This window comes from Rana temporaria, chromosome 2 (genome assembly GCF_905171775.1).
Source record: "Rana temporaria chromosome 2, aRanTem1.1, whole genome shotgun sequence".
Lineage (NCBI taxonomy): Eukaryota > Metazoa > Chordata > Amphibia > Anura > Ranidae > Rana > Rana temporaria.
This window is the reverse complement of record NC_053490.1, coordinates 455315736-455331818: the sequence shown is the minus strand read 5'-3', so window position 1 is coordinate 455331818 and position 16083 is coordinate 455315736. Positions and strand designations below refer to the sequence as shown.

The 16083-nt window shown below is 42.3% G+C and overlaps 1 protein-coding gene across 1 annotated transcript in view; it reads right to left on the bottom strand.

Moving 5' to 3' along the window:
- Window positions 1–13373, bottom strand: part of PIPOX (pipecolic acid and sarcosine oxidase) — a 99885-nt gene extending 86512 nt beyond the window's left edge. The window contains exon 1 of the mRNA XM_040338539.1: window positions 13140–13373. Within this exon, the coding sequence (XP_040194473.1) occupies window positions 13140–13259 (120 nt within the window). The 5' untranslated portion in view covers window positions 13260–13373. The remainder of the gene's footprint in view (window positions 1–13139) is intronic.
- Window positions 13374–16083: the final 2710 nt, after the last annotated feature.

Sequence of the window (16083 nt, the reverse complement as noted above, 5' to 3'; positions counted from 1 at the left end):
CCCTATGTGCAATACCATCTAATCGGTGAATAGAGCTAAAAGCATACATATTATGAAGTGTGGGGATATTTATAACCCTATTTAAGCCCTATTGTAGACATTTTGATACATTTGAAATTAATCACTTAGGATCCAGAGGGCTTACAGAACTAGATTTTGGAAATTAAAAGTCGAATTGTTTCCGAGCATGGGTCGGAATTTTGCTACAAAATTGCTACAGATGATCGGATTTTCCGATAGTGATCTTTTCCGTCTGAAAATTTGAGAACCAGCTCTCAATCTTTTGTTGGCGGAAATTCAGACAGCAAAAGACCGATGGAGCATACACACTTAGGATCAAGAGGGCTTACAGAACTAGATTTTAGAAATTAAAAGTTTAGTTAGGTTATTAGAGCAGTAATGATTTTTTACTTTTAAAGGAACACTAAAGGCAAGATTTTTTTTGTTTAAAAATAGCAAACATGTTATACTTACCTCCGCTGTGCAGTTCGTTTTGCACAGAGTGGCCGCCATCCGTGTCTTCTGGGGTCCCTCGGCGGCTGTCTCTGCTCTTCCTCGCAAAAGCTTTCTACCTTCATGCGAGCTCCCTCGCATGGTGGAAAGCTTTTGCGAGCGTGCTCCCGCCGACTGTATTACTCGGCCCCGCCCCCCGGCGCCCCACGTCATCCGCTTGATTGACAGCAGTGCCAGCCAATGGCTGCTATCAATCCGCCCAGCCTAGCCAATCAACGGCCAGGCTGGGAACCGAACAGGAAGACAAGAACGCGCCCGGGACTTTCGAGGGGTGAGGCAAGTAAAACGGGGGCTCAGGGTGGGGCGGCGGTGCTGTCAGATGTTTTTTTACCTTAATGCATAGGATGCATTAAGGTAAAAAAACTTTTACCTTTACAACCCCTTTAAGCATGGCTGTCAGAATTATTTGTATACAAAACTTACCGTATATACTTGAGTATAAGCCGACCCGAATATAAGCCGAGGTACCTAATTTTACCACAAAAAAATGGGAAAACGTATTGACTCGAGTATAAGCCTAGGGTTTGAAATGCAGCAGCTACTGTAAGTGGAAAAGAGGGTCAACAAAGCCTATCTGTATGCCTCACTGTGCCCATCTGCATGCCTCACTGTGCCAATCTGCATGCCTCCTCACTGTGCCCATATCCATGCCTAGCCACTGTGCCCATATGCAACAATAAAAGCCTGAGCAATATCCCCAGCCTGAGTCAGTAGAACCCAAGAGTTGACATATATACAGGAATAGAGGTAGGAAAGAAGTCTGCTCTTGCTAAGTAAGCCAGAATTTTACTTTAGTAGGTCAAGTTGATGAGTGTTCCCTCCATACTCGATAGTTAGGGATTTTTACCTTGATCTCCAGTGCTGTGTGACATGCAGTCAGTCTAGTCGGCACCAGCGGCCAGTGTAACAAAGCCCCGCCTCCTCCTCATCCCTCGTCTGTGACGGAACACTGATTCAGTTCTTCTAAGCAGTGACTCAGTGTCCCACCTATCACAGGCCAGGACGAGGAGGAGGTGGAGGCAGGCTTTGTTATACTGCACATCCGTCAAATAGCCTGACTGCATGTCACAGTGCCGGGAGATTAGGCGCATTAGGCTGGAGATGGACAGTGAGACTCGAGTATAAGCCGGGGGGGGGGGGGGGGGCATTTTCAGCACAAAAAAATGTGCTGAAAAACTTGGCTTATACTCAAGTATATACGGCATATACTATTCCAAGAACATATTTGTATACTCTTTGGAATTACCTAAATTTCTATAAAAATGTCTCCTAAAATGTTGCCTAAAAGTCATAATAATAAAGTATTTTTAACAAACCATACAAAATGTTATATACTCATATGTTAAGTTTTAAATACTATATAGTGAAAAACTGTTTTTTATTACTGTGTATGTAACCATGGGAGAGATTTAGCCCCTCCATTTTTATCACTAGGGTTATTAGAGTTTTTATCATTTCCTACTCAATTCTAATTTAAAAAAATGTAATTGGACTCAGATAATCTTTGAATGCAATTTTTATTGTCTGGTTTGGTTGGGGCTGGAGAAGCTTATTTTGCCTCACTATTGATTTTCTTACATAAAGCCTAGTGTAAGTATAGTCAGGGCCGTCTTTACCGCAGGGCAAATGGGGCAGGTGCCCTGGGCCCTGTCACTGTTGGGGGCCCAAAGCATCCCCCTTTGAAAAAAAAAAAAAAAAAAAAAAATTTTTTTTTTTTTTTTTTTTTTTTTTTTTTAGGGGTCCGGAGGCCCCCCGGGGCCCGGAGGACCCCAGGGCCCCAGATGGCAACCCCCCTTTTTTTTATTTATTTTTAAATAAAAAAAAAATTATATATTTTTATTAAAGGGACAATTTTTTAATATATTTTTATTTTATTTTTTATTAAAGGGCCAATTTTTTTTTAGAGGTCTGGGGGTCCCCAGGGGCCCATTGTTCCCCAGGGCCCCGGATGACAACCCCCCTTTTTTTATTAAAAAAAATCTTTTTATATATATATATATATATATATATATATATATATATATATATATATATATATATATATATATATAAATGTTTGTTATTATTATTATAGGACCCAGAGGTCCCCGGGGCCCCGGATGGCAACCCCCTTTTTTATATATTTTATTTCTTTTTATATATATATATATATATATATATATATATATATATATATATATATATATATATATATATATATATATATATATATATATATATATATATATATATATATATATATATATTTATTTATTTATTTATTTTTTTTTTAAAGGGCTCAGAGGTCCCCATGTGGCAAACACCCTTTATCTTTTTTATAAATGTTTATTTTTTTATTTTTGTTTATATATTTTTTTATTTATTTTTTATTTAAGGGCCCAGAGGTCCCCAGGGCCCTGGATGACAACCCCCCCTTTTTTTTTATAAATGTTTCTTTATATATATTTTTTTTATTAAAGGGCCCAGAGGTCCCGGATGGCAACCCCCTTTTTTTTGTAATTTATTTTTATTAAAAAAAACATATTAAAGGGCCCAGAGGTCCCCAGGGCCCCAGATGGCAATGGCAACCCCCTTTTTAAAATATATTTTTTATTTCTTTTTTATTTTTATTAAAAGGGCCCAGAGGTCCCCAGGGCCTCGGATGGCTACACCCCTTTTTTATATATATTTTTCTTTATTTCTTTCTTTATTTCTTTTTTTGTAAAGGGCCCCCCGCTTCTAAATTTGCGGCAGCCCCCCCCCCCTGCTTCTCAATTTCAGGCGGCAGCACCCCCCATCCCGGTTCTCTGCTCCAGGGGGCCCATGCCTGAAGCTGTGTAAGTGGCCCCATAATTCCTGATGGCGGCCCTGCCGCCCGTTAAGCCCCTGTGCTGCCCACAAATCAGGCTGAAAATCATCAGCGACACGCAGCCAGTGACAGTACTGCTTCCCTTCCCAGTGTTTTAAAATGTACAGCACCCCTGGCTTCCCTTTAGACGCGCACTTCTCCCTTCCTGCCACTGGGTGCTGCTTGCATATAAAAGTGAATTAGAATATGATTTTATAACATCCCCAGTTTGCTCTTCCTGAGGCTGACTTCTTCATGTCCTGCTCCTCAAGTTATGTCACAGTTTGCTAATCTATATTGTAAATAGAAGTTTTCTGTAGAGTGTGCCCAAAGTCTTTATAATATTTGATGATTCACTGCAGGTCTGGTCAGTGTTTTAAAAAGTTCCTCTATTTTACACATGGCATGGCATGGGGTCACAGCACTGTCTGTCCATTCTGCTTTAGCACCATGGGACCCCATGCCATGCCATGTGTAAAATAGAGGAACTCTTTAAATCACAGACCAGACCTGCAGTCCAGGCTGAGTAAAGCCTCAGAGCACATGACATTACTGTCTGTATTTAACTGCTTGATGGGCTTTTTTTGGGCCTGGCTGGTTCACATGTATGTGTTTTGGCGGCCCACATTTGCGCAGGCACAGCAGCCCATTCATTTGAATGGGCCGCCATGCCTGCATTTCCTGCAAAGAAAAGCGCATGCCTCATGTAATAGGCTGCGCACACGGCACGCCTATGCCCATCAAGCACTGAAATACAGCACTGTCTGTCCATTATGCTGTCTGCTGTGACTTATCTGCAGTTCCCGCACTGTCAAACTTGCTGCATTTTTAGATGTTTAGGTCACGCTTTTAAAAACACAGTGCGTTTGTGTGTGCAAGAACTGCAGGTAAGTAGCATGGTGCAAGAACTGCAGGTAAGTAGCATGGTGCAAAAGCAGAATGGATTTCAAGGCAACTGTATTTTTAAAATGCTGAATGCACCTTTTTTCTGCAGGAAACGAAGGCATGGCAGCCCATTCAAATCAATGAGCTGCTGTACCTGCACAAATAAGGACCGCCAAAACATACATGTGAACCAGCCAGGCCCAAAATAAGCTGGAGGGGGGCCCAAAAAAAATGTTTGCCCTGGGCCCAAACCATATTAAAGACGGCCCTGAGTATAGTATTCAGGATGGAGAATGGCAGTCAATGCTTCACCCCAGCGCATGTGCCATGTAGACAGCCAGTTTCTATGCAGACCAACTCACATTGTAAAAAAAAAAAAAAAAAACGAATTAGCCAAGAAGATTAGGTTTTTAAAATTCAAAAAAGTACATTTAAAAAAGTGAATATGAGCACAATCTAATGCAGGGGTCTCCAAACTTTCAAAACAAGGGCCGATTTACTGTTGTTCAGACTCTAGGGGGGCCGGACTGTGGCCAGTGGGAGTAGAAAATAACCTGGCATCAGTGGGAGTTAACAATATTCCATCTTAAGTATTAGGGGGAAGTATAGTGCCCCATCGTTGGTGTCTGTGGAAGGAATAGTGTCTCACCATTGGTGTCAGTGTAAGAAATAATGCCCCATCTTTGGTCTTAGTGAATGAATAGTGTCCCATCGTTGTTAGTGCAGGAATTATTGCCCTATTGTTATCATCAGTGGGAAACAATAGTACCCCGTATCAGTGGGCGTAATAGTGCCCCAAAGGCCTGATAAAGGTAAGCAAAGGGCCACAGTTTGGAGACCACTGATCTAAGAAAACAGAACAACAATTAAGACTGTGGTGAGATATTACAAAATAAACCAAAAAAGCCCACCCCTAAAGTACTGTGAGATACACAAAATCCGAAACCAGGAATCTCAGTTCCTGATTATGGGAATCTGAGCAGAGTCCTTTTGGTCTCATTTAGCCATGTGTGCATTAAAGTATTACTAAATCCAGGACCCTACATTCACTATATCTGGTCTCCCACAGTACACAGAACATGGAAATGCAATTATGTTAGTAAATATAAACAGCTAAATACCCTTTCTCATCAGCAATTAGAGCAATCGTGTGACTTTTATCAGTGCCTGGCCGAGCACTGGTTGCAGCTTGTAGGAGGAGTTTTCTGACTGTCCTATGAGACTGCAAGACCCTCTGTCTGATCAGTGCCGATTGGCCCTGTGCTGATCACATGCATCCTCCCAAGAAAAAAAAAACTCTAGCAATACACACCAAACTGACTCCATAGACTGTGTTATCAGGAAATTATAAGGGGACAGTGGAAGGAGGGGAGGATCAGAAAAGCCAGGATCAAACAGCCTTTTTACACAATGCGAAGGATTAACCTCTTCGGTTCCATGGTGAGTATAACAAGCATGCTTTACTGTATATACAGACTGATTTTACTGTTGTGGGTTTAGTAACACTTTAACCACTTAAGCCCCGGACCATTTGGCTGGCCAAAGACCAGGCTACTTTTTGCGATTCTGCACTGCGTCGCTTTAACGGTCGTGCGACGACGCTCCCAAACAAAACTGACGTCCTTTTTTCTTTTTTTTTTTATTCTATATTTTATTGTTTTTTAATCAATTTTATACAAACAAACATACTTCATTGGCATACGTATCACATATATAACATATCAGAAATCGATTCTGCAATAGAAGGAATTTACAGAGCATTTCAGTTCCAAAATGTTTCCTTTTCTAGATATACTGACGGTATAGATGATCTTCCTCATCCTTCCTATTTATCAAGCCGGCACAACAAAAAACAAAAACAGAACAAAAACAAACAAACCAAAAACAAAAATATATAAAAAAAAATATATATAAAAAAATATTCCTCTATTCCGCCTCTGCCAGTGCACAGCCATATTCTCTAGAGCAGACATACGTTGACCATGTTGACCATTTTTTATTAAACTTCTCTTCTCTGCCTTGAATAGTAGCACTGCCTCTTTCCATAGTATATATTTCAGCTATTTTTTTAAGCCACTGCGAGACAGAGGGAGATGATTCCCGCTTCCAGAGAGCTGATACACATGACTTGGCTGCATTCAGAAGATGAACGGTCATCGAATTACTATATTTACGCCTAGAAAGCTCTGAAAGATGGAGCAAGTATCTGGCCGGTTCAGAACCCAGGTCCTGACCTGTCAGCTGTCTTATCATATCTCGGACCTTGGCCCAGAATGCCTGCAGTTTTTGACACAACCAAAAAATATGGAGCATATTGCCCTCTGCCACACCAACGCCAGCACATATTTATTTATTCCTTTCCGGATAAATTTTAAGCAACAATGATGGAACTCTATACCAACGTGTGGGAATTTTATAACACAGCTCTTGGTACTTAGTAGCCGTTGAGGAGTGATGAGTAAAATGTAAAATATATCTCCGCTGCTCTTCAGACAATGTAATGTCTAAGGGCCAGATTCTCAGAAGAGTTACGCCGGAGTATCTACTGATACACCGGCGTAATTCGAATTTCCCGCCGGCGTATCATTGTTTTGTATTCACAAAACAAGATACGACGGATTTAGGCTAGGATCCGACTGGTGTAAATCACTTACACCGTCGGATCCTAAATGCAATACAATGCCGACCGCTAGGTGGCGTTTACGTTCAGGTCTCATTTGTTTATGCAAATGAGCCTGATACGCCGATTCCCGAACGAATTTGCGTCACGTAGCCGTCGCTTACGTTGTTTGCGTAAGCGTAAGGTTACCCCTGCTATATGAGGGGTAATCTTACGCCAGTCCGCCGTATGCCATGTTAAGTATGGCGTCGGGTCCGCGTCGTCTTTTCCCGTCGGGTACGTCGTTTTCCTAAGTCATTCTTGTATACGACTTTACGTCAATGAGGCACACGTCGGCGTCATTGCCGTTTTCCGTCGAGAACTGGAGCATGCGCACTGGGCTATTTTAAGCCCGGCGCATGCGCAGTTCGATCGGCACGGGGGCGCGCTTAATTTAAATACAAGCCGCCCCCTTGGAATTACGCGGGGATACGCCGGGCCAATTACACTACGCCGCCGCAAATTACGGAGCAAGTGTTTGGGGAATACAGCACTTGCTCCTGTAAGTTGGGGCGGCGTAGTGTAAATAGCTTACGCGCCGCCGCCGCAGGATCTATCAGAATCTGGCCCAGTATCTCTTTTCCATTTCTGAAGGAATCCCGGGGCATAACCCTCTGACGATTGTACTTACAGTTTATACATCTCAGATACCCCATGTGCTGAGGGAGCATTTACCAAGCATGCATTTTCCACGGGCGTATTCGGGCGATCTAACCACTCCTTACGAAGAAGGGAACTGAGAAAGTGAGTAAGTTGCTGCATCCGCCATGGATCCAGTGGTGGATTAAACATCAATTGTATTTCCGCCCTAGTTTTCAGCCTATATTCTTCAAGATAATCACCTAGATGAAATTTACCCTGTCTCACTGTTTGTCTGAAACGGCTATCTGTATATCCAGGGGGAAATGCTGGGTTTCCCAAAATTGGATACATCCGGGATATTTCTCCTTCTTCCTTGGAGAAAAAATGGCTTTGTTGTACTACTCGCAGAGTTGCCCTTATCAAATAATGGTTCCTCAATATGCCAAGTGCATTTGGCCTTAACCATGGCACACATTGAAGTGGAATCTTGGTGCACGATTGTTCAATTGCTACCCACGTCCTTTTTTCCTACAAATAGAGCTTTCTTTTGGTGGTATTTGATCACCTCTGCGGTTTTTATTTGTTGCGCTATAAACAAAAATAGAGCGACAATTTTGAAAAAAATTCTATATTTTTTATTTTTGCTATAATAAATATCCCCAAAAAATATATAAAAGAATTATAATTTTCCTCAGTTTAGGCCGATACGTATTCTTCTACGTTTTTTTGATTAAAAAAAAGAAATCGCAATCAGCGTTTATTGACTGGTCTGCGCAAAAGTATCGTCTACAAAATAGGGGATCGTTTTATGGCATTTTTATTAATATATATTTTTTTACTAGTAATGACGAGCGATCAGCATTTTTTATCGTGACTGCGACATTATGGCGGACACATCGCACACTTTTGACACCATTTTGGGACCATTGTCATTACTTCATCGATCAGTGCTATAAAAATGCACTGATTACTGTAAAAATGACACTGGCAGTGAAGGGGTTAACCTGTAGGGCGCGCTGAAGGGGTTAAGTGAGTCCTAGAGAGTGATTCTAACTGTTAGTGGGTGTGGCTACGAGTGACACATCACTGATCGCTGCTCCCGATGAGAGGGAGCATTCGATCAGTGACATGTCGCTAGGAAGAACGGGGAGATGTGTTTACACTGACATCCTCTCATTCTTCAGCTCTGTGACACAATCGCGGGACACCGCCGGACATCGAGTCTGCGGGTCCCGCGGGCGCGGTCACAGAGCCCACGACAGGGTCGCGATCTCGATCACACGGCAGCAAATTAAAGGGGACGTACCTGTACGTCCATTTGCCTGTCCTTGCCATTCTGTCAATGTAAATCTTTTTTTTTTTTTTATTCTATCATAAAATTCGGCATCGTAGCGCGAGCTACAGTATGCCGGTCTTACATTTTTTATCCCCGTACTCACTGTTTAATCCGACCTAGACGATTCCGTCTGCCCACGGGAAATGGGCGTTCCAATCCAGACGGAAGGTGATTGACGGCCGGCTCTGGCGCGTCACGCTTCTCCGGAAATAGCCGAAATAGGCTTGGCTCTTCACGGCGCCTGCGCATAGCCTGTGCGCAGGCGCCGTGAAGAGCCGAGACCTACTCCGGCTGTCTTCGGGGAGCGTGACGTGCCAGAGTAGGCCGTCAATCACCCTCCCTCTTGCTAGGAACGCCCATTACCCGCGGCAGACGGAATCGTCTATGTACGATTAAACAGTGAGTATGGGGTTAAAAAATGAAAGACCGGCATACTGTAGCTCGCGCTACGATGCCGAATTTTATGCTGAAATGTTGTTCAGCAGGGTGAACCACCGCTTTAAGAACCGCTAGTATATGTAAAGCACATATCAAGCTATAATCTTTTCAGAGACAGTATTACCAACTTGCCTGTATCTTCACATGATTTACATTAGAAGTGATATACTATGTAGTGGTGCAGTGGCAGGGTAGGGGTGGTGTTGGGTTTTTATCTAATGGCACATCTTTCCTTCAATGAATATTACATTTTTTTGTGTATTAACTGAGATTAACCTTGAAGAATTACTACTCATTTATACATGTATTCTCTTCAAGCATTATTCTAGACATTCTGTTGGAAAAGTAAATCTAAAAAAAATTCTATGCCTTTGTTATATCAAATTAAAAAAGAAACATAATATTTAAAACCATAACAATGAAAACAAGTGTTAAAAGGTTATTATAAGATGTCTTTATGTGAGTTAATGAAATTATGGTCATTATATGAAACATGGAATTGTATAAATAAAAGTAAACCAGCATAACTAAATCTCTGTTCATTACTAACCACTTATTACAACTGTACAGTTTCTGCTTTGTTCAACCTGTAACCTGGCTTCACATCTAATGAAAAGTCAAAGGGTGCCTATAATTATCATGTTCTTTTTCAACAGGTGGCAGATTCATTGACTAATGTAGGTAATGATTACTAGCATTAAAAGCCTTTTTTTTTATATGGTTTGTGTGGGGAAGGATAAGATCCCCTGGGCCAGATTCACAAAGGAGATACGACGGAGAATCTCAGATACTCCGTCGTATCTCTCAGAGTATCTATGCGACTGATTCATAGAATCAGTTACGCATAGATATCCATAAGATCCGACATGTGTAATTGTTTTACACTGTCGGATCTTAGGATGCAGTACCGCGGCCGCCGCTGGGGGGAGTTCGCGTCGTATACCAGCGGCGGGTATGCAAATTAGGAGTTACGGCGATCCACGACGGTTTTTCGCGTACGCTACGTCGCCGCTAGTCTAGTTTCCCGTCGCAAAGTTAGTCGTCGTTTTGGGTGCCTTAACTTTAGTCAGCAAACGTATTGCTGTCTAAAGTATGGCCGTCGTTCCCGCGTCAAAATTTAAAATTTCACGTCGTTTGCGTAACACGTCCGGGAATGCGGAAGTACGCTACGCACGTCGCCGTTCGAAAAAATTACGTCACTTCGCGCAAAGCACGGTGGGAGTTAGAAAACGGAGCATGCGCAGTAGGTCCGGCGCGGGAGCGCGCCTAATTTAAATGTTACCCGCCCATTCGATTTGGACCGCCTTGCGCTGGACGTATTTACGATACACCGCCGCAAGTTTCCAGGTAAGTGCTTTGTGGATCGGGCACTAAAACTGAAAACTTGCGGCGGTGTATGAATCTGGCCCCCTGGTTTTAATTGCTGTCTGTGTGCCTGTGGGGCAGATTTACAATTTGGAGTTGTTATCAGAATAGAAAGGGAGTGGAAATCTTCTAGTAGGGACACCTGTCCTGGTAAAGTTGAAATTTGGTGATACTTTGCAAGGTCAAACCAGTTTCTAACCAGTGTTGCCAAACTCCTGCAGCATTTTTTACTGACAAAACATTGAAAATTTACTAACAGAGCACATTTTTTTTTACTGTCAACCTGAAAAATGACAGAACTCTTATTAAAAACTAATGCCGCGTACACACGATCATTTTTCGGCATGAAAAAAACGTTGTTTTTTAAAAACGTCATTTAAAATGATCGTGTGAGGGCTTCACATCATTTTTCAGGTTCTGAAAAACGACAATTTTTTTTTCGAACATGCTGCATTTTTTAATGTCGTTTTAAACAATGTAGTTTTTTGGGTTGTAAAAAATTATCGTGTGTGGGCTAAACCGACGTAAAAAACATGCGCATGCTCAGAAGCAAGTTATGAGGCGGGAGCGCTCGTTCTGGTAAAACTACCGTTCATAATGGAGTAAGCACATTCATCACGCTGTAACAGACAGAAAAGCGCGAATCGTCTTTTATTAACACAGAATCGGCCAAAGCAGCCCAAAGGCGAATGGAACTTCCCCTTTATAGTGCCGTCGTACGTGTTGTACGTCACCGCGCTTTGCTAGATCATTTTTTAAAAACGATGGTGTGTAGGCAACGTCTTTTTAATGATGAAGTTGGGAAAACGTTGTTTTTTTTTTTCAACATTTTTTTTTCATGCTGAAAAATGATCGTGTGTACGCGGCATAAGAAAATCGATATTTAAACAGTATAAACACAATATGGAAATACTGACAATACCCATAACAAGTAATTTGGTTTACACGTAAAAGATTGACACAGCATGACAAATTATCAGCCCCTGATATTTACAGACAGTTGTAAAAATCTCAGATTTTTACAAACTGTCAGTAAATCTACTGACGGTTGGCAACCCTGATTCTAAAGAATACTTATTAATTACCACTGAGAATGCTGAGAACTATGTGATCTCTTTTATGATGATAGGATAGACACTGTAAAAGTGATCTAATGGTGTGTATATACCATATACAGTATATACATATTGTACAGGACGCCGTGGCTGGGTCCTGGAAGGACGCTATATATCCCCTCTGTTCGGACTGTGGTCCCTTTAAGGGAACAGAAAGGGTTAACGCACCTGTCCAAGTAAGTGGCTTAAAGCAAGACAGGAAGTTGTAGGTGGGTGTGGAGGAGTATAGTGGAGACTGTGGATGGTGATGGTGGACAGGGAAAAGCTGTGAAAGCTGTGAAAGCACATGACAGTGTCCTGCCTGGAAGCCTGCTATCTGGGGAACTTACCTGCATAAGGTATATAGGTCAGGGATTGGTTGGCGGAAGCCAGGTGACCCGGTGGAAGGTTCTGGTACCCGGTCCAAGCCTATTTAAGGCCCGTTTCCGTGAGGGCCTGCGGCCGTTTCACCAGGAAATTCCAGCCGGAGGAGCTCCCCACCCTAAACACCCCCCCCCCCCGTTGCGGCCGATTCATGTGGTGCCTCAGGTAAGTCGCCTGAGGGGAGAGTTAAGAAGTTCTCAAGCATGTTGGTAAATCAGCTCAAGTCTCAGTGGCTGGGTTGAGGATGGTTATGAAAACTTAATCGGTTGAATTATTTACATTTATGAGCTATGAGTTTGATATATATTTTTATGAGTTATTATCAAATGTGATTTATTAAACCAATGAATCAGGCCGTGGCCAAAGTTAAATTCCAAACAAATATTATATGTTATACCAGATGTTTGTGTTAATAAATTTTGGAAAATAAATCGTTGTCTGCTGTGTTATTCCTCTTTGCCTGTTTGGGGTATGCATAATGCCTGTGGTCCCATGGGCCTCCCTTTACTCCAAAAATGCACCAAAAAAGCTCATGTACCAAATTTTGGCACAGAGCCAGACACCTTTGGTGTTGTTCCTTGCGTATTTTCTTGCCCGTAAATTGCAGCAAAATTGCACCGTCTTTGGGGTGCCATTAAGTAATAAGGGCATCCCAAACACATCCTGCATTTTCCTGCGATTCTGGAACAAACTGATTTCAGTACATTTAGGTGTGAACGGGGACTAATAGTCCCTTAGATTAACTGTTAAAAACCATAATAAATACAGTATTGCGACTTTATAAATACAGTGTGTCGGGGCACCAGAGCTCTGTGCCATTGTATGTGCCGATCTTCCAAAGTTCAACATTCTGAGCAAACACATTACACAGAGGAAAGGTCACTGCTTCTCTTGGTTTTCCTTTTAGAAATCAATAGACATTTTTAAGCTTTGTTACCTTTCCTTTAACCTGCACGTGTATTCCAGTACACACTGCAAAATAATAATATATCATTGCATACATAGTTTTACATAAATGAGAAAATACTGCTTTTTGTGCAATCACCCCCCTGGTACCTGTTCCAGAAGCAGAGTCCTCTTCTGGTTTTTAGCTAGGTGATAGGCAGTAAAGGATCCCTGAATTCCTGCTCCTACCACAATACAGTCATAAACTCTGCTGCTGCTGGAGAGAGCCATGTTTACGTTCCTCCTCGCTGTGAATGTGTAAGGAGAGGGAGGCCTCAGATCCTCAGGCAAGCTCCACCAGAAGGAGGGGTTGATTCTCACACACACACACAAATGTTCAGCACTGCTGTCTTGTTACACATTCACAAGGTTTACTCTGACCTCCGACACATTGCTAAAACACAACTATATTACTTTGCACGCCTCTTACATCCATTGCATCATTTTTACGCTTAAGCATGCCAGTTGCATATTTAAAGCTATTTAATGTAATCAATGAATGCATTTTTTAGTATACAGCATACCTCCCAACTGTCCCTGATTTCGAGGGACTGTCCCTGATTTGGAGCAATGTCCCTCTTTGCCCCTTAATTGTCCCTCATTTTGGTCTGATCTCTATAGATGTATATAAAATGCACTTCCTATTTTTCAAAAAGTGTTTCCCATTGCTAAACCTTTCATGCAAATTCTAAACTGCTGTATTTGTATATTTTAAAGACCAATATACAGGAATAGTAGTGGTAAAAAAAAAAAAAGCCCTTGCGCATTTAATTAATCTTTTTTGGGTTAATTCTCCTTTAACTACTTAACCCCCGGACCATATTGCTGCCCAAAGACCAGAGTACTTTTTGCGATTCGGGACTGCATCGCTTTAACAGACAATTGCGCGGTCGTGCGACGTGGCTCCCAAACAAAATTGGCGTCCTTTTTTTCCCACAAATAGAGCTTTCTTTTGGTGGTATTTGATCACCTCTGCGGTTTTTAGTTTTTGCGATATAAACAAAAATAGAGAGAAAATTTTGAAAAAAATGAATATTTTTTACATTTTGCTATAATAAATATCCCCCAAAAATATATAAAAAAACTTTTTTTTTCCTCAGTTTAGGCCGATACGTTTTCTTCTACATATTTTTCGTAAAAAAAAATCGCAATAAGCGTTTATTGATTGGTTTGCGCAAAAGTTATAGCGTTTACAAAATAGGGGGTATTTTTATGTCATTTTTATTATATTTTTTTTACTAGTAATGGCGGCGATCAGCGATTTTTTTTTCGGTACTGCGACATTATGGCGGACACTTCGGACACTTTTGACACATTTTTGGGACCATTGGCATTTTTATAGCGATCAGTGCTATAAAAATGCATTGGATTACTATAAAAATGCCACTGGCAGTGAAGGGGTTAACACTAGGGGGCGGGGAAGGGGTTAAGTATGCCTGGGTGTGTTCTTACTGTGGGGGGGGGGGTGGCCTCACTAGGGGAAACACTGATCCTCGGTTCATACATTGTATGAACCGAAGATCAGCATTTCCCCTGCTGACAGGACCGGGAGCTGTGTGTTTACACACACAGCTCCCGGTCCCCGCTCTGTACCGAGCGATCGCGTGTGCCCGGCGGCGATCGCGCCCGCTGGGCACACGCACGGAAGTCGGGGGCGAGCGGGGGGCGCGCGCGCGCCCCTAGTGGCGGCTGGGAGAGAGGACGTTATACTACGTGCTCTCGCCCAGCCGAGCCAACTTGCCGACGTAGAACGGCGGTGGGCGGTCGGCTAGTGGTTAAGGGGGTGTGGCGGGGGTGTGGCATGTGGTGTGTCCTATGCCTACATACGTTTGCTAGTAGGTGTCCCTCCTTTCCATCTCAAAATGTTGGGAGGTATGATACAGTAATATGGATGCTAAATGATAAGCCCATTCTTTTTTCTTATGCCTTGTACACACGATCGGATATGCCGACCGTGTGTGTGCCCCATCTGAGTTTTTCCATCTGAAATTCCGACGGACTTAGAAAGAGAACACAAAGAGAACACATTGGGCCAGATTCACATAGAGATACAACGGTGTATCTCCTGATACACCGTCGTATCTCTGAGTTGTGCCGGTCGTATCTATGCGACTGATTCATAGAATCAGTTCCGCATAGATATGCCTAAGATTCGACAGGTGTAACTGTGTTACACCGTCGGATCTTAGGCTGCAATTCCAGGCCGGCCGCTAGGTGGCGTTTCGCTTTATTTACGCGATGATTATGCAAATGAGGAGATACGTTGATTCCGAAACGAACGACCGCCCGGCGCTTTTTTTTTACGTCGTTTGCGTTCGGCTTTTTCCGGCGTATAGTTACCCCTGCTTCTATGAGGCGCAGCCAATGTTAAGTATGGCCGTCATTCCCGTGACTAAATTTGATTTTTTTACGTCGTTTGCGTAAGTCGTTCGCGCATATGGATGGACGTCCTTGCAATGTCATTTGGAGCAATGCACGCTGGGAAAATTTCCGGACGGCACATGCGCTATTCGATCGGCGCGGGAACGCGCCTGATTTGAATAGTACACTCCCGCTAGCCGCGGAATTTGAATTCCGCCGGGGGATTTACGATACGCCGCCGCAAGTTTTGAGGTAAGTGTTTTGTGAATTACCTCAAAAACTTGCGGCGGCGGATCTTAACCACTTCCATACTGGGCACTTACGCCGCTTCCTGCCCAAGCCAATTTTCAGCTTTCAGCACTGTCGCACTTTGAATGACAATTGCGCGGTCGTGCTACACTGTACCCAAACAATTTTTTTATCATTTTGTTCCCACAAATAGAGCTTTCTTTTGGTGGTATTTGATCACCTCTGCGGTTTTTATTTTTTGCGCTATAAACAAAAGAAGAGTGACAATTTAAAAAAAAAAACACTATTTTTTACTTTTTTATTTAATAAATATCACAATTTAAAAAAAAAAAAAAAACGTTTTTTTTCCTCAGTTTAGGCCGATATGTATTCTTCTACATATTTTTGGTAAAAAAAATCGCAATGATCATATATTGATTGGTTTGCGCAAAAGTTATAGCGTTTA